This window comes from Bombus huntii, unplaced genomic scaffold, assembly GCF_024542735.1.
Source record: "Bombus huntii isolate Logan2020A unplaced genomic scaffold, iyBomHunt1.1 ctg00000097.1, whole genome shotgun sequence".
Taxonomy (NCBI): domain Eukaryota; kingdom Metazoa; phylum Arthropoda; class Insecta; order Hymenoptera; family Apidae; genus Bombus; species Bombus huntii.
The window spans coordinates 231,694-250,342 of record NW_026099352.1 but is presented as its reverse complement, the minus strand read 5'-3'; the positions used below and the strand labels follow the sequence as shown (position 1 = coordinate 250,342).

The window sequence follows — 18,649 nt, the reverse complement described above, 5'->3', positions numbered from 1 at the left end:
ACTTCCACGGCAGCCGATCACATGAAATGGTGGAATGCTGACGATAGTGATGTAAGTGCGAGCGGCGCTGATGAGCACATCTGAGGGCAGATGTGATTGTCAGGAAAGGCCGATTGTAATATCGTAGAATAGCTTTGATTGGAGATCGGCTGAAAATAGAAAAACCGTGTACGTCGTGTTTCTGTGGTTCGTTTACATTTAAGAGTGCCTACGTGACTAAAGGCACGTAGTTGGTAGTTCTTACATAGGTATGAGGGAAACAATAGACAACGTTAGAAGAAGGACGGTTTCGCTATTCAAGGCGAATCGAAAAGTGTGCGTGTTGCGAGAATCAGAGTTGATCGAGACGTCGAAGCATAGAGTCGTTAGAATTGAGTTGCGAGTGTTGTCGAGTGTTAGAGTTGCTAGTGAGAGAGAGAGAGAGAGAGAGAGAGAGAGAGAGAGAGAGAGAGTTACCAAATAGTTGTCAAGTTATTTGTTGTAAATACGAGCGTTGCATTTAGTTTTCCTGTTAATCAAACATCGTTTCTCTGTCTAACTAATATCTGTATTTTCAATCCATTATTAATAAATTATAATTAATCGAACAAAATTACACCTTTAATATATTCCGATATTACATTACCGTGATGTAATATTTATCATGCTTATTTTGTACGTAAAACGAATCGTTGGAATATTCCCGAAGCTAACGAAGCATTTCCCAAAAGTTAAACCGAAGAGATTAACGCGAATAGTTAAGTGAAATTTTTCCATTAACTTGCTGACCAACCGGCAAATAAAAAATCATAAAAATTGTTTCAATGTGTTGAGGTCACGCATAACTTCTTTTTTCATTGACGATTACCAAACAGGTAATTTTCGAAATTGTACGAAGGCCACGTGACCAGATCGTATTGGAATTTGAAGTGCATGGAAAAAGACAACTCGAAGTACAAACCTTGAGCTGTACTACTCGAAGTACAAACGTGAACTAATGGATGCAGAAAAGCAATTAACGCCAAACATCCGAACAGCATCTTGGAGCCCGTCATTGTTCTGAAATAAAAGAAGTGACGAATTAAAAAGACGCAGGACTAATAATAATAAAGGAAACTTAGTTCGTATTATAAATTGAATTTACATCAGAAAAGAAGCACGATCAAGCGAAACAGATCGTAGAAATGACAAATATCATCGATATACGTTTCAGTGTAATTTCACTTTTGAAAATTATTTAGTTTAATACGATCGTATTCATCGCTCCGAAACTTTCATTGTGCTGCAATTTGTGCTGCGTCTTTTTAATTTCTCTATCTTTCTGTGTTTTCGGAAAAATTACTTGAAAGATTAAGAATTGCTTGCCTTATTTTATTTTCGATTAGTTAGGATTTGATTATTCCAGGTAAGGTTTATTATTTATAACAGGTTTTATCACTTGTTTATTATTTAGGAGTTTGTTATTTTAGGATTAGTACCTTTTAGGATTTCTTATCCTTCGAGTTTCTGTTTCAGATATCTAGGTCTATTTCAAGATGTTTTATTACATTAGGATTATTTATTCGATTAAGATAATTTAAGAGTTTCACAATGTACAAAGAAATAATCGCGTGAAATTTAGATTTATGCTTTAAACGTATTAAACACGCGGTAATTTCAATGTCTATAGCCTCGAACGTGTTCTGATTAGTTGTGTCATTGTCTGTGACATTGAAATCACAAAAATCCATTGCAAGTGTGCTGTCATGCAATGTGGATGTAATTGGGTTTTTTGGGGTTAGGTTGGGGTTAGGTTGTATCATCTGATTTGTACAGTACTATTTTAACGCAAGGACAGGAAAGTTATTATATATTTCCCGTCCATTATTTGAATCGTTGTGAAGTGTAACGAATTATATTCGATTCGAGGAGATGTTAATGAATTACCCATTTCATATGTAATTACATGGAAATAAAAATCATTGCAAAAGTAATTGATCTAATGACAACGGAATTTCCAATATTTTTTTGTTTCGTCACCTCTTTTTCGTAATATATCTTTTATAGGTACGTGATTTATTAATCGTTCGAATGGAAATAATTATTCGTATAATATTCAAACGATTCTAGCCATAAAATAAATTAAAACGATACCTGTCAATGATATGCAATCTGCGTATGACGTCAACCTCGATCTATGCTTATACAAGAAATTTTATCAATCAATGACTAGATATACAATAATCAAATATTATAAAATTTCCTGAAAACCTTTAGGTGTTAATATCTTTAATATTTGCAAGTTATTGTTTAGCGCTAATTAGTTAGAATGTAACAAGTGGTGTACCAGAATTGAGATAATTAAGCCACACGAACAATCTTATTTAGATCTTTTTAATTTTTTAATTCTCTTTTACTCTAACACTTCGTAAAATTAATCTTCATTAGCTACTACACTTCATAGAATAACAAGAGATAATTTTTCTTATATAACGTTTCATTCATAAAATCTATCATTAAAGTATATCTTCATAAAAATATCATTCCATACTAACGGTATATTTGGCGTCATACGAGATAACAGTTACCAGTGATGACATATGTAACTTTATAAAGATATCTCGTTTTATTATATATTAAAAGAATGTACTCATTGCTGCTATATTTCAGATGAAAAAAAGGAGGCAATGATTTTACAGTAAAATCGTTCGTTTACAACTGATTCATTTACATTTCATGATAATACTGTGCATTCTGAATATGCTATGATTTGGTTTAAAATAATAAATAGTCCATTCTTGCATACTATTGCTCCAGCTTTACTTGTATTTTCGATATTGGTATAAATAGAAAGACAATTAATGTCGTTCGAGTCTATTTTCGGATCATTTATATTACGTTTAATCCATATAGTTATCATATGAGACATAGTATCGTAAAATTTGGAAGAATAAAACGTTCGTACAGGAAGTACATTTTATAAGAACTCCAACAAATCTGCGTGTGCACCTAAAATACAAACTGATAGTGATAGTGATTGTTCATAAGTTTATATACATTATCTAATGTCAATCGAAGGTATCAATTCTTTTTCTCCATAAGAGTACTTTTTCATTTATATGTGTTCAAAAATACATGTGTTCAACCGTGAAGCATATGTCACCTACAACGAAAAAGAGTTTTCCTATACTTAATATTTCCTTTATATACCTATGAAAGTCTATTCTTCGCGTAGTATGAAATTATGAATAAATCTGGAATATTGTTCAATCTGAAAAGAAAAATAACTTATTGACATCATTCATTGATACGAGATTCAGAATGTTTGTTTTGTCTTGCAGAAAAAGAAGGCAGCCCTCCCTTTCTTTTAATGTGAAATAGAAAGCGAAAATTTGAAAACAGATTTTTTGGAAATTTACTTGCAAATATCGTTTTCAATATCGTGATTTTCTTCCCAATGGTACTGTACTTTCAAATTTTCCAGTATCCCTCTAAAAACAAAAAGTCGAACCTCATTATTGTTAACGTAGGCATTACAAGGAAGCGAAGTATTAGAAAGCAGCTCCTTTTTATTATGGATTTCTCTATAATCATGTAAATAAGAAATTCCGGAAATTTTTTCCTCAAGAATTTAATTCTTGTGTTTTGATTGATAATTATTACACTGCATACTAACTTTTCGCATACTGTTCGCGTCTAACAGTTTCCTAATAATAACTACTTCAAAATTACATATGTTCTTGCACGAATTCAAAAGTACGTATGATACAATTACAATTGATTCTAAAATAATAATTATTTAAAGATATTAAGATACTAATTAAACGTTTCACTGTATTTCAAAATCTGGAACAACAAATTTTTATTTATAAAAAATGAAACTGTCTTTATATATTCTTTGTCATGATGCTATTTCTTATTACCGTGTCGACATTTTTTAAAATTCATTTTGTTATCTCTACGCAATAGGAAAATTCATATACTGCTTAATATTTTTTGCATATTATCCATCCACCGCATGATATCTTCTGAAAAATCAAAATATTAATGTTATATTATTACAATGCTTCTTAAATATCAATTTTTGACAAATTTGAAATCCAATATATTTTGCACAATTATTATTTATCAAAAAATTCCAAGTTAGTAACTTTCTTTTCAAATGGCAAATAACATATACTTTGACTTACCTGTAAGTTTTTGTTCCTAATCATCATTTCCTCTTATAGAACATCATTATTGTTCTTATAATTACTACCAGTGTCATAGATATTGTAGTGGCTACAACTGAATTAATAGAAAATGATAAATAACTGTGTATAACACTAACACATAATTGTGTATAACAATGACAGATAACTTTTACTTACATATCTGTCGATAAGGGATTACTTACTGTGATATCCTGTTGATGTTTCTTAAGGCACTTGATTAGGTGCGATACGGTATCATTCCTTATGGTATACTGTAGATAAGTATTTTAGAAAATAACAAGAATAAATCTAAATTATTCAGAGGTTCCAGTTTCGGCTTAGACATAAATACAGGACCATTTGCAAAGAAGAAAGGGTGCGTTTCTACAGCCTCGTTATAGTAACCATGAATACCAATCTCTGAATTACTGGTTACTAAACATAAATATCCTATAAAATTTAATATATTTCTTTAATTTTTAATACATACATGAGTTAGTAGTTCTAAATTATGAATCATCCTACCTGTGATATTACGCTTTTCCTTATAATATCATCACTCGAGTGAACAACATTAAGATCATGTAAACCATGTCATCCTATCTTACTGTGAAGATACTTAGTTATGTTATCTAACATTATAAAAATATCATCAAATTCAAGTCCTTTTATTCACATCACATGGCCACGACGATCTGGTTCTTCGTTATATAATGTTCTAAAATTTGTCGTATATATAGGATGTACAAACCGTGATATCAAGGTATCAGTTCTTCCTTCCCAAGGGACAGTTTCATTAAAATTCTGATAGAATTAAAAATTAATTATTAATATTCTAACAATCATATATGTTAAATACGTTATAGTCAACGATATATACCTGAGCGAATGTAGGGGTGATTCCTTGATAATTATAAATGTCATCAGCCCACATCATTGTGCCACTTCTTTGTACTCCAGCCTCTAGATTAACAGCCTAAACAAACATACGAAATTTTATAGAAGCTGTACAAAATATAGTATATATGCGCAATATTGAAGCGTTCAAGGGGATATAAAGGTAATGTACATCACATACACGTGTACTCTCATGCAACAAAATACAATTAGATTTAATAGTATAAGCTCTTTTATTCATCATAATAGATTGGAAATTTAAGTGTCTTACGAGGGTGAGTAAAAAGTTACCCGCTCTGTCGGTGTAGAATTTATTTTAAGCAATTGTCAAAAAAGACATACATCATTTTTTGACATAATCACTCGATTTCTGTATACACTTTGTCCATTTGCCGAAGGACCTTTGTATTTTCTCATTAAAAAATGTTTTGGGCTGAGCTGCGAACCACGAATGCATCGTCGTCTTCACCTTTTCATCAGCTTTTTCGGCATCCATCTCGCACAAACTTTTTAAAATCCAAATCTGTCCTGCACTATTGCATAAGCAGAGCCGTGGCTGATTTGCAAATGATTTGCCACATTATCCAGTGTCACTCGTCTATTCCATAGAGCATAAGTTCATGAGCACGTTCAATGTTGTCATCGTGGATGTGGACGGGCGTCCAGCTGTTTTTTCATAACACTCGTGCGATCTTCTTTGAACTTTTGTGCCCATTCAAACACACTTCGTGACAAAACACTTTCTCCATAATGTGCATTAAATCTTTGATAAATATAGGCATCAAACATAACCTCCGACCACAAGAAACGAATCACAGCATCCTGCACTGTTTTCCTGCAAATCACCATTGCAAAGCGCCATTACTCGCGCAACGGTCACAAACGAATTGACGTAACACAAAGAAACCTGCGCAGCAGCACTGAACAGATATTGACGTCATACGAAGAGTGCAGATGGATCAATACGGTCGACAGAAGTTTTAACTATCTGGAGTGCGGATAAATTTTTACTGAGAGTCGTATAGGAATCTATAATCTGTAAGTACACCTTTGGCTGAATGGAAATTTCTCTTACATATAGTCAAAAATGCTGAAACTGTGTATTGAATTGGAAAGTGATAAAAAATAAGTGAAGTTTCGAGGTTGCATGTGATTGCATGAGTACACAGGACGTTTTTAGCGAATAAAAAATAATTTTGAAAGACACGAGACTTATCTTGTATTTTATGCACTCTCTGTGTCCGAATTTCCAGAAGCTCTCTATCTTATGAAGTGTTTTAGATTAGCCGGAAAATTTTGTACGTACGTACAAGAAGTATACGATCTAAGTGGAATATTCCATTATTCTCTTGATACAACAGAAACGAAATTTACAGAACTTCTCAGAAAGTTGGTTTATTATTACCAAATTAATAGAATTAATACACGTTTATCATCTTTACATACCTAAGTCGTGGAGGTTTATCGTGCGTAAAAAATTAGTGTCGTTTCAAAGTTACATTTCGTACATTTTAAGCCTATAATTTGTAACGTACAAAACAATGTAAATTTGAGCTGTTTCTTATCTCCACAATAAGAAAATCCAACTTTACGTTTTTTACACAATGATATTTATGGAACAGTAATATCATATTATTGCATCGCTTGGAGAATGAAGTCAAGGTACGATGTGACCCTAGTGTAAACGCTGGGATACCCAGCTGTGCCGCACTTATAAGCATAAGACACAATACTTATTAAATACGAGGTTAATTCATGTTGTATCAGCAGTGGTCCGCCGCGGTCAGCCTGAAAGGATCGTTAAATTTTTAATCAAAGATACTGAAATATATCGATCGAATTGTATTGAAATTATACTTATATACAGTAATAATCTTCTATTGATTTGTGTATTGAAATACTCCAATTTATAACGTACATGTTATATGTATTTTGAGCAAAACTAAGATTAGAAGGAAATTAGATTAAATACCATAACGAGGTGTGAGAAGTGGGCAAAACTATTAAATTGTGTTTATCTATTATTTTTAATGTTTAAGACGTCGATTTGATGTTAATTCGAATCGACGTGTCTTCAGATACCGTATAGTTTGTAGTAACTCTGTAACTTAATTACCGTACAAGAATCCTCTCCACCCTGAGCATGTTCGGCGCATATTATACCATCAGTGATATCAGGTGCATTAGGAAATTTGGAATAAGCTATTTTGCATTCGGCGTTCTTAATCACTGGCATTTGTACTTCCATTAATGCATTACGTCGTGGTCGTCCTACGAAGAAAATAAGAAAGATATTTAAGACTGGAACTATTTAATTTTATTATAAAATTGATATCACTTATTATATCTTAATGCTCCCGATCCAGCAACAAGGGGGTTATAGCCGACGAAGTTGCTCTTTCGTAGGGGCTCTTTCGTACAAATGGGATATACGTACCCTGAAAAATAAAAAAATAAATGAAAATGCAGGAAACCAATGACCAAAAGTATGAGAAAGAATTATACACGCTTTATGACACAATATATGTGTACAGTAAGAAATTTCAGGATATGATACTTCAGTAATACTCAATAGCATATATATATATATATATATTTGAGGACTTACTCGAAAATGGCACCTCCTCCACCAATCTAAGAATGGCAATATTATGATTGTGTATGTTTTCTATTCCATCCATATGTGCACAATGTGCTGCGGTCAAAACATGCCTAGCCGATATCAGGGAACCTCCGCACTTCCATAGTGGTTTGTCTGGGTTTCGGGGATTACGAAAACCTAATGCAGCGATCCATGGCCAAGCGCCTAAAATGCAATAGTCATAGTTGTGAATATACATAATTTTTTCTCACATAACGGGTAACAACGATTATTACCTATTCGATATTCGATCATACAGCAGACGATAAGTACATACGTACAAATACTCTGAAATAGAGATTTGATAAAGACAGAAATTAAATTTTTATTCCAGTGGAATACAAATTATTAAATAATTCTATATAATTTCTATTTGAACTATACTGAACTATAAAGTTCAAACGTGTAATTTCTGCCCTAACAGTTTTTGATCTCTATCCATATTATTACTCCTATATCAATTTTTTATTTCAAGCAAAAAGATACTCTTCCTAACATGAAGTAAAAGAAAGAAATAATTCAAGTTAATAAGTAAAGTTACTACCGATAAAATCATAGCATTATTATTTAGTCTAATTGAAATGTACATTGATGTGCTGTTTAATGCCTTTAAAGTTCATTCTTTGCAGTAAATGGCTTATTATTAATCGGAAAGAAAGACATAAAACGTACCAAGTTCAGCTGGTTTACCATCGACCACCCTGGTATGAGAGACGTTGCTAAAACCACAGTATGGTGGTCGCAAAGCCTTATACTTATACACAGTTTTTATTAAAATTTCTCTCTTCTCTTTGTTTGGATCGTTCGGACAGCAAACGATCGTAACATTGCCCTGGTATCTGCACACTGATCGTCTATAAAAATCGGTGGCTGTACGGTACTGTATCTGCCATATTTCTTGCAGAGGTTTACATTTTCTGTAGTCAAGGCACCTGCCTTCTTGATTGTCCGGTGTGGTACATTCTGGATCAAACAATTTTAAAACATTTATACAGTTCAAAGATGCGTAAGAAAGCGACACCGATTACTCAACTTTCGAAGTAAAAGGCCGATCAAGTCCACCGGATTGCCCTACAGACACGTATTAATCCGTAAGAGTTAGTCATCATGTTGATAATAATTATCTAAAGAAACTTTTCACGTGAAAATATAAAATTTTAATTGATTAGATATTGTGTTAGCCATACTTAAGAAAGAAAATGAAAATGAATGAAATGAAAGAAAAGGACTACCTTCAACCTCATGTTTTAAATAAACACTTTGTCAGTTTTGCGGTAAATAAATTCTTAGGAATTCAGGACAGTTTTTAGTGTGAATCATTTTGTTTCGACCGTTCGCGGAGAGACGCGATCGCGAGATAGCACGTCAACGAGAGTTGTAAGTTCCCGTTACGATTAAATAATCGACGCCACGAACTGATCGATCCCCTTATTTCGATTATGATAATAAGGGTAGTTCAACGAAATTCCACAGAATTAACACAAATAAATTAATGTTTATTTCAACAACTTATTAACTAGAAAGATATAAATGGAACAAAAAAAATGTAACTGCGTTTTGGTTGATAAGTAATGCGCGACATACCACATGTGTTGACGGTTCGACATCTCGAAAAGTTCTGAACGCCTTTCGATTTTTTTCGTTTTTTCTGGAAGGCGACCCCCACTACGTTCGGATCACGCCACATTCTTTTACGCGAGGTAAAATACGGGCCACGAGTCGACGTTTCTGGAAGTCGCCCTGCTTAATGAACCATGCGCTTGCCACTACAATGTTTGTTTGCCGGGCAGACACGACGATCCGTCTGCGACATTATAGTGCCGCGATCGATAGTTAAGAATATGACCTATGGTAAGCCGCATGGCGTAACATTCTCCCCCCGTTGAGAGGGTACCGATCAAACTAGGGAGGTGTGGTTGAAGTTCCCATCTTATTTCGTCTCGGTGGCTAGTTGTTCGGGTTTCTCGAGATCGGGTTGAATTGGCAGTGGGACAAGCCTTTTGACGCCCCGATCCAAAATGCTCTTTGCCGTCTGAACTGTAGCTGTCCGGATGACACCATCGGCGCCTGGATGAATCTTGATAACTCGGCCCAGAGGCCAATGCATGGAGGGAACGTTGTCCTCTCTGAGGATGACGATTGTGCCCTTTTGGATGCTGTGTCCACCCTTGCTCCATTTATTGCGGTTGGTTAGCTCGTTCAAATACTCCTTATGCCAGCGGTTCCAAAAATGTTGTTTAAGCTGTTGGATATGCTGCCATTTGGAGAGTCGGTTCGATGGAATGTCCCTGAAATCTCGATCACGTAAGCACATTAATGAATCGCCAATGAGGAAATGTCCGGGAGTGAGGGCTAGGAGATCATTTGGATCGGTGGAGATAGAAGTTAGAGGGCGGGAATTGAGGACTGCTTCTATTTCTATGATAAGAGTATTACGGTGTTAAGCTCATATGTTTCTGTTTCTCCACTCGCGCTGCGCCATAATATCCTTTGATATTTCCGATCCTCTGGTCGTACGAGGAATTGCCGATACAGGAATTTTCTCGATGTCGCCAGTGAGTACGTACTGATGAGCGCGGAATCTAATTAATATGCAAAATAAATTGTGAATTGATTCGAGAATATAGGATTTCCCCATTTTCATGATTATCGTGATTTTTGTATAAATATATTTTTTAAGATACTAATAATTAGGTACTTATAAATTAGTATTATCAATTATTTTGCATTTATAATTCCGCCTCTAGTATAAGTGTTAATTGAAAACTAACTTTATGTTTGAAAAAGTACTAGCAAAGTCGTTGAGTAACAAGCCACTGATGCTAACACAAATAGCATTGTCGTAATTAAATATTTCTAAATATTCATTTTTCATTTTGAACCTGTAGAAACAATTTATTATATATACTATTAGCTAAGTAATTGCATATTTAATTAAGTCGAAATATAAAACTTAGTTATTTTAATAATTTAAAAAATAAAAAACTGACAAACATTTCAATTTAATTTATGGTTGGAACAAAAGACAGTTATTTTTCATTAATTGAAATATTGCAATGCAGAGTACTTTCCAAAATACGCCGAGAGTATTCCTGATGGTGAAACGAGCGTTGCTTCATCGAACGCAGCTAAAGAAAACAACATCTATGTAGTTGGTGGTACGATGCCTGAAATAGGGGGCGATAAATTGTACAATACCTGTACTATTTGGGGTCCCGATGGAACTTTGATAGCAAAACACCGAAAGGTAAGTAATATATTCCTTTATGGCTTTGAATTTGAAAATATTGGGGCGAAGAAAGTGACTCTATCTAGGAATAATTTAGGAATATACATATGTACATACGTATACTATAACCAATTCTATAATTTACGGTTTATAAAATACGTTATGATACGGGAAACGCCCATTTTTGTTGTAATGTGTTTGTGTTGTATAAATTTTTCACATACTTAAAATATTATTATACTTATTTTTTCTCCTTTTTAAACATTATTAAATGATAGGATTTTTTAATAAAAGAAAGTGATAAAAACGCTGTCAGTTATTAAATAAAAAATAATTAAAGTTTAGGAGTTGGTAACTTTGATATTAAATTACAAAAGTTGCAGCAATAGAATTAGCGACTACATTTTTATGTTATTAGGTACATCTATTCGACATCGACATTCCTAATAAGATTACTTTTCGAGAGAGTGATTCACTCAGTCCTGGTAACTCCCTAACGACGTTCGATGTGAAGGGCTGCAAAATAGGTATTGGCATTTGCTATGATATTAGATTCGAGGAAATGGCACGCATTTATCGGAACAAAGGTACAGTAACTTAATCGATCAATACTTAACTAGCAAAAAATTAAATATCTTTCTTAAATATATTCTATATAAAATTAATATAATCTGTAACTCTGTATAAAAAGAAGCTTAATTTAAAAAACCAGTATATTTGCTGAAAATGAAACAAATAAAAGAATTAAAAGCACAATAAGAGGACTGTCCTCGCATATTCAGAAATGATGGAATGTGAATCGTGCAACTACGAAGTTAATTGGTATTCGGTGGCTTCATATTTCCTGCTTCTCTGGGTTAGGTTGCCAAATGCTGATATATCCAGCGGCATTCAATATGACCACTGGACCACTGCACTGGTCATTACTTCAGCGTTTCAGAGCGAATGATAATCAATTATACGTTGCCTGCATATCACCGGCTCGTGTTCCTTAAGCAAGTTACGTCGCATGGGGACATACACAGTTGACCAATCCCTGGGGAAAGATTCTTTACGATTTGGAAACTCAAGAGAATATGGCAGTCACCGATATCGGTAATTTACAGCTTAAAATTAAAAGCGAGAGATCCATGATGTAATTAATTTTTAGTCTCGTTAATTTATCGATTTAGCCATCTTCCTCTGTATTTGTTGAATTTATTAGTAAGCATTACTTATTACTTCGTATGTTTCTTTTTTCTATCAGATCTAAAAGTTGTTGAGGAAGTAAGGGCTCAGATACCTACATTTTCTCAGAGACGTACAGATTTGTACGACACTGTCTGTAAGAAGGAGTAACTCTACACTAAAACAGAAAATGTTTTTTTATAATATTTCTACTACGATATCCTTTTTTTGTGAATTATTACTAATTTCTTATCATTTGTACTAAATGAATGACTCAATTAAGAAAACCAAAACGTTATAAATAATAATCTGTATATCTTGTGTATCAACATGTAATTGGATATTATAATAATATAGGAATGCTATAATAATATAGGATAATAATATAGGAGAATAGTAATATAGAAAAAAACTACATGCTTTTAAACACCTTTAATATCGATCACATAAATTGTTATAATTCACAATGATTACGCATACATAAAAGACCCCTTGATAGTAAAATTTACGATCAAAAGGCAATTACGTATCGTTTAACAACATTTAATTTATAACACCTTTTAAACATTTAGACAGATTAACACATAACACTTCTTATATAGAAACATCAATTCGAAGTTATCAGCTTGGAGAAATTGGTCGATTAATACCTGTAGATTGTCTGTCTCGATGAAAGACTTAAAGAGAGCAAAAACATGATAATGCCGCTAATATAATATTCCTTCTTTCTTGTATCTGTCTGCCTCTCAGGTCGATTTACTAATTACAATAAGTAATTTCGCCTTCTTTGCGCTCTCTTTTAACGCATTCGAGACCGAAAGAAATTCATATCAGTCAGTAGGCAAGGGTATAATATACATATTTTATATATAACTTACGTAGTAATGTATATATCATGTTAATTTCATATTTTTTTCAATATAGAATTATTATATATATATATTTAACTGTACATAATACATTATAGAATAACATAGTATATAATTTTATATTTTAAAAATATGAGGCATACTATTTAAGATTGTCATCGATTTAAAATCAAAGTATGAAAAGGATACCCTGGAGAGAGTAAAACACAGAATCATTCTAACTAAACATTCAAATCGTAGCGACACCTAGGTATCGTCTTACAATTAAATCTCGGTCTCGAATGGATTAAAATGAAATACATACTTGCAGCTTCAACATCTTCAATATCGAGGAGATTCAAACTTTACAAATAAATGTAAATTGCGATGTAAAACAAAGCGATGTAAAAAGGGAAAAGGAGGAAAGAAGGAACAGGGAAGCAAAGAGAAGAAACGAATTTTTCATTTTCTCGAAACTGGATCAAGTTTCAGGAAGGCCATCCAAGTAATTGATGTCCTCTGTACTTATTTGTTAATCATGCGCGGAATCAGAACGATTCGACCTCGTTCCAAAGCAAATCGTTACTAGAGTAGAGACGGGAATTAATAATTCGTGTCAATTGTTCGATCGTGTTCACAAATTCAAATGCGGTTGAGTAGCGGAAACCATTTATAACACGTCCCATACAGCGTAGATCGCATACACGTCTTAGGATGTATTTTTGGTACTTATATATACTCTATATATATTCTTACTCTATATATACTTATATGTACTCTATGTATATTCTCTATCTTATATATACCATAAAATATTTCGTGAAATCGCGTATTCGTGTCTAATGTCAGGGATTCTCTTTCCATAAGTCTGCGTTTTCTATATTATCTTTCTTCCTTATCAGTAGGCATTCTCACAATTTGTGATTAATACTGCTCGTACAGGAATGTTAGGTTTTTGACGTTGTAAAATTTCACGTGAAATAATAATGCCTATATATTGACTAATTTATCAATTAATTAAATCCGTGTATATCAAGTTTTCTATAATTTAGTACTTTCGTGTAACTACAGAAATTTGATGCAATATAAAACTTGATTAAAACAGCGATTCATTAGGAAACGAGAATAATGATGCAAATATTTTTTGTAGCCATTATATAGGATTTCGATTGCATAATTAATCAGTATCAACTTACCAATCTTTAACTGAAGAATGTGAAGAAGGGCTGGCGGTATATAGACCGCAATTATGATCGTTTTCATGTAAATTGCCAAGCTGCTGTACATGTTTGTTATTCGTAAAAAGTTGCGATGACAAGCGGAAAGAAATAAACAATCCAGAAGTATCTGCAACAGAAATCAGAATACACTCAGAATACACGTTTTCGCATGGTTGGATCAATTTCGCGTGGGACTAACCTGATTGAACCTAACGCGGGATAATTGCTCAACTCACGACCTTAACCAGCCCGCTTGATTCTCTGTAAATGCTTGAAATTGACGCTTGGATTCTTTCCAGATTAACTAGCTTTGCCCCTCCCTCCCTTTATCTATTTTCTTAGATCAACTTAGAATGGATCGAACAAAGGCACAAAAGAATTCGAAGAAAACAACAACTTATTATCCAAATTGTTCATCGAGGGTAATCAATGCTGTATACTTCCTAGAATTAGGATGAATAGGGATTTGGAGAAACCCACCGGCCATGTCCAGAATAATAAAATATCTCGCTTTTGCAATCTCGCGACTTGATCCGCAGTGAGGGGTAAAGGATACCGATCCGCGACCGTATATTTATTTAGTTCTCGAAAATCTACCTATCATCTATCTGAACCATTGTTCGTCTTCACGAGTAACACGGGGCTCGCGAACGGTGAATTACTAGGCTTTATGATTTTTGGCTGTAATTAAGTCGCTTGTTCTATCACGTACTACTCTGCGCTCGCGAAGTCTATTAGGACTCCTTGTACGGCGATGTTAGGATCAATTAATTGTACTTCTAACTGTCCTGTATTTTTTTTGTACGAGTACGTAGGGAACCCGTAACGGATGAATCTCTGAATTTTCGAAAAGAAAGATTAATCGACTTTTATCACTACCACGTACCTCATTGTCAACTTCATTGACATCGATCTCGTTTTCAGCGGTTTTATTACGGGCATGAATTATTTTTGTTTTACACATAGCGAGGCTAGTTTGTGTAATATTACGTCAAGATCTTGGCTTAAAATTTGACGAGCAATCGCGATATCGTATTTTTAAATAACTATCAGTCAGGACATGAAAAATTTATCTCTAACCACTAAAAAGAAAAGAAAAGAAAAGAAAAGAAAAGAAAAGAAAAGAAAAGAAAAGAAAAGAAAAGAAAAGAAAAGAAAAGAAAAGAAAAGAAAAGAAAAGAAGAAAGATAATATGTTGTGGCAGTCTAAGTCGATCTAAGAAAATAGATAAAGGGAGGGAGGGGCAAAGCTAGTTAATCTGGAAAGAATCCAAGCGTCAATTTCAAGCATTTACAGAGAATCACTATTGAAAGTTCAAAGGCCGACTAGTGAGCTTCATCCTATCTCATTTTTTAATCAGGCGATGGATCGACGAATCGTATTGATTTCGAGGATTATTATAGTTCTGTGGGGATTTTAAAGCGTGGTTTGTCTAATCTTGTCTCGTTAGCTACAGACTCTTTGGCGAGCAGCCTGAAACTTGATCCAGTTTCGAGAAAATGAAAAATTCGTTTTTCCTCTTTGCTTCCCTGTTCCTTCTTTCCTCCTTTTTCCCTTTTTACATCGCGTTAAGACCCGTTAAATAATATTGACTGCCGTGGACGCTGGCTGAGAAGTGCACTTTATAACTAGCTTTAAAATCACTGACGTCGATGAGGACAAAGGTAAGTTAGAGGGTCATTTATCTGAGCTGGTGTTTCAAACTATTTCCGGCCAGTACCTTTTATGTACTTTCGCTTCCGCTAACAAGCAACGCGCCATGTCCATCACTGTTCTATTATACCTTTCCGCTGTCCCGTTTAATTCATGTACGTATGTTGGGCAATTATTTATTCTTATACCTTTATCCCTAGCAAATTTATAAATTCGATTATTTAAATATTCTTTACCATTATCGCATCTTAATATTTTTAACCTCTTGCCCGTTAAATTTTCGGCTTCATTTACGAACTGTACGAAAGAATCAAAGACCTCATCTTTTGATTTTATACAATAGATCCTAGCTATTTTACTATAATCATCGATAAATGAAATGAAATATTTTTCTCCATTGAATCCGGTAGTCTTAAAGGGACCACATACGTCCGTATGAATAATTTCCATTATTTCCCTAGCCTTAGTTCGATTATTTTTGAAAGGTAAGTTATGCATTTTGCTTTCTATACACACCCTACATTTCAAAAGTTCCTTTTCAAATTCATTCGGTATGCCAGTCACTAGCTGCTCTTTACCCAAAATCTCTAAATATTTAAAATTTACGTGTCCTAGCATCCTATGCCATCTTTCCTTTTTACTCATACCACTACGTTCGGCGCTGTTTACTAAGTGCTTCTTCCCTTTCAATATACTTTTTATTCTATATGTCCCATTCTCTTTGAACGCTACAGCTGTAAGTATATTATCCTCATCTATTACTTTCGCAATATTTCGTTTGGAAATAACCGTATTCTTATTGTCTGTTAGTTTACCTAAACTAATCAAATTTGCGGACATTTCTTTCGCGTAAAATACTTTCCTCATATTTATTTTATTTTGTTTTCCGAATGCTTCAAAATAACTTATAACATTCCCAACTTTTGTCGCTTTTATCGGTCTATTATCGCCTAAATATATATTTACCGGTTCTTTTAGGTCGATAGATTTATCGAAATAATTTATATTATTAATTATGTGATCGGTACAACCGCTATCTAATAGCCACACTATTTCGTTCTTACTTATTTCATTCGTCTCACTGCTGTTTGCTGCGTGCGCCGTTGCTGTCCATATGCCTGCTCTTGAGTTTCCATGCTCGCCCGTGCCGGTTCTTGATTGACGATGAAAGTTTCCACGTCCTCTGCTCGTATTGCCTTTGTTCTCTCTTCCTCTGTTTCGACCACGTGTTGGCCCATGCCAATAGCCGTTACTGCTTCCCGCTTGGACGCCATTTTGACACTCTCTCGCAAAGTGTCCTAATCTTCCACATCTGAAGCATCCTTCCTTTTTTGCAGAAAAGGCGTTGGTTTGCCTTTCTCCTCGATTGGATTTATTTTTCTTCTCTGCTATTTCTATTTTATTTTTCACATACGCTACCGTTTGATTCTCTTCTTTCAATGCGTCTATTATGTCCGCTATGTAGCTGTATTCTTCGGGTAACGTATTCAGCATGTAATTCAGCTTTTCCCTCTCACTTACTTGTGCGCCCGCACTTTTTAATTCATTTATTAATTTTTCGAAATCGTTAAAGAATGATGCTGAATCAGTGTAGTTCTCCAGTCTTATGTTTTCCAATCTCCTTCTGCATACGATCTGCAGTGCCGTCGACTCTTTCAAGTACATTTCATCGAACCTTTTTATTATATCATACGCCGTTTTTCCTTCCCTAACATACTCCAATTGTCTGTTCGATATTGCACTATAAATTATATTTATCGCCTTCAAATCCTTTTTGTCCCAGTCTTCATCGTCTCTTTCGTTCTTCATTCTAGTTGTAACAACCTCGCATTCCTTATATTTGAGAAACATCGTGATTCTTTGCTTCCACATTCCATAATCCTCACCATCGAATATAGGTATCATGATTTCCGATCTCTCCATTTTAATTGATTCTTCTTTTTTTTTTCTTTTCTTACTCAAGCGTTCCTACGTGCTCGAAGTATATTTTGTTCCTCTGAAAGTTTTTTTTTCTTTACTGAAAACTCACTCGCAAGATCGTAACCACGCACTAAATATCTTGCAAAACTAGTAACCACGCTCTGCTACCATGTTAAGGAAATTCGAGGATTTGGGAATACAAATAATTGACTATATTTCCCACGCAACAGTTATACATCTATATTACACTCTGAAGAACGTCTTGCACGCACGCTTGTCGCCAACCGACTATACTAGATTCTTCTAACATCTGGCAACAGTCTTTTGTCTCCACTAAGACCTTGACGCCCTCTGGCCCTTACACACACACTCTCATGTACAGTGTAAATGTATCACTTCCCTAACACAATTATCCCGCGTTAGGTTCAATCAGGTTAGTCCCACGCGAAATTGATCCAACCATGCGAAAACGAGTGTATTCTGATTTCTATTGCAGATACTTCTGGATTGTCTATTTCTTTCCGCTTGTCATAGCAACTTTTTACGAATAACAAACATGTACAGCAGCTTGGCAATTTACATGAAAACGATCGTAATTGCGGTCTATATACCGCCAGCCCTTCTTCACATTCTTCAGTTAAAGATTGGTAAGTAGATACTGATTAATTATGCGATCGAAATCCTATATAAAAACTATACAAAGATATTTGCATCATTATTCTCGTTTCCCAATGAATCGCTGTTTTAATCAAGTTTTATATTGCATCAAATTTCTGTAGTTACACGAAAGTACTAAATTATAGAAAACTTGATATACACGGATTTAATTAATTGATAAATTAGTCAATATATAGGCATTATTATTTCACGTGAAATTTTACAACGTCAAAAACCTAACATTCCTGTACGAGCAGTATTAATCA

General features: G+C 34.1%; 1 protein-coding gene and 1 long non-coding RNA gene across 4 annotated transcripts; one reads left to right on the top strand and one right to left on the bottom strand.

Annotated features, from left to right (window-relative positions):
* Positions 1 to 4,751: 4,751 nt before the first annotated feature.
* On the bottom strand, positions 4,752 to 9,487 carry LOC126876826 (venom serine protease Bi-VSP-like). 3 transcript variants are annotated; one of them, XM_050639694.1, is made up of 5 exons: positions 9,274 to 9,427; positions 7,657 to 7,854; positions 7,391 to 7,486; positions 6,495 to 7,318; positions 5,975 to 6,084 (listed from the first exon to the last, which is right to left on the bottom strand). In XM_050639694.1, exons 1-4 carry the CDS (start codon positions 9,374 to 9,376, stop codon positions 7,296 to 7,298), a joined length of 420 nt encoding a protein of 139 aa, XP_050495651.1. In that variant the 5' UTR covers positions 9,377 to 9,427; the 3' UTR covers positions 5,975 to 6,084; positions 6,495 to 7,295. The 3 variants fall into 3 exon arrangements, 2 of the variants coding, with proteins under 2 accessions (XP_050495651.1, XP_050495653.1); XM_050639696.1 differs by having other exon boundaries at positions 6,001 to 6,077; positions 9,274 to 9,487; XR_007694542.1 differs by lacking the exons at positions 7,391 to 7,486; positions 7,657 to 7,854; positions 9,274 to 9,427 and adding exons at positions 4,752 to 4,955; positions 5,032 to 5,127 and having other exon boundaries at positions 5,340 to 6,084; positions 6,495 to 7,380.
* On the top strand, positions 6,048 to 12,466 carry LOC126876833 (uncharacterized). Its single transcript, XR_007694547.1, has 5 exons — positions 6,048 to 6,086; positions 10,752 to 10,936; positions 11,337 to 11,505; positions 11,780 to 12,013; positions 12,165 to 12,466. It is a non-coding gene; the product is annotated as an uncharacterized LOC126876833 (long non-coding RNA).
* The last annotated feature ends 6,183 nt before the right edge of the window (positions 12,467 to 18,649 follow it).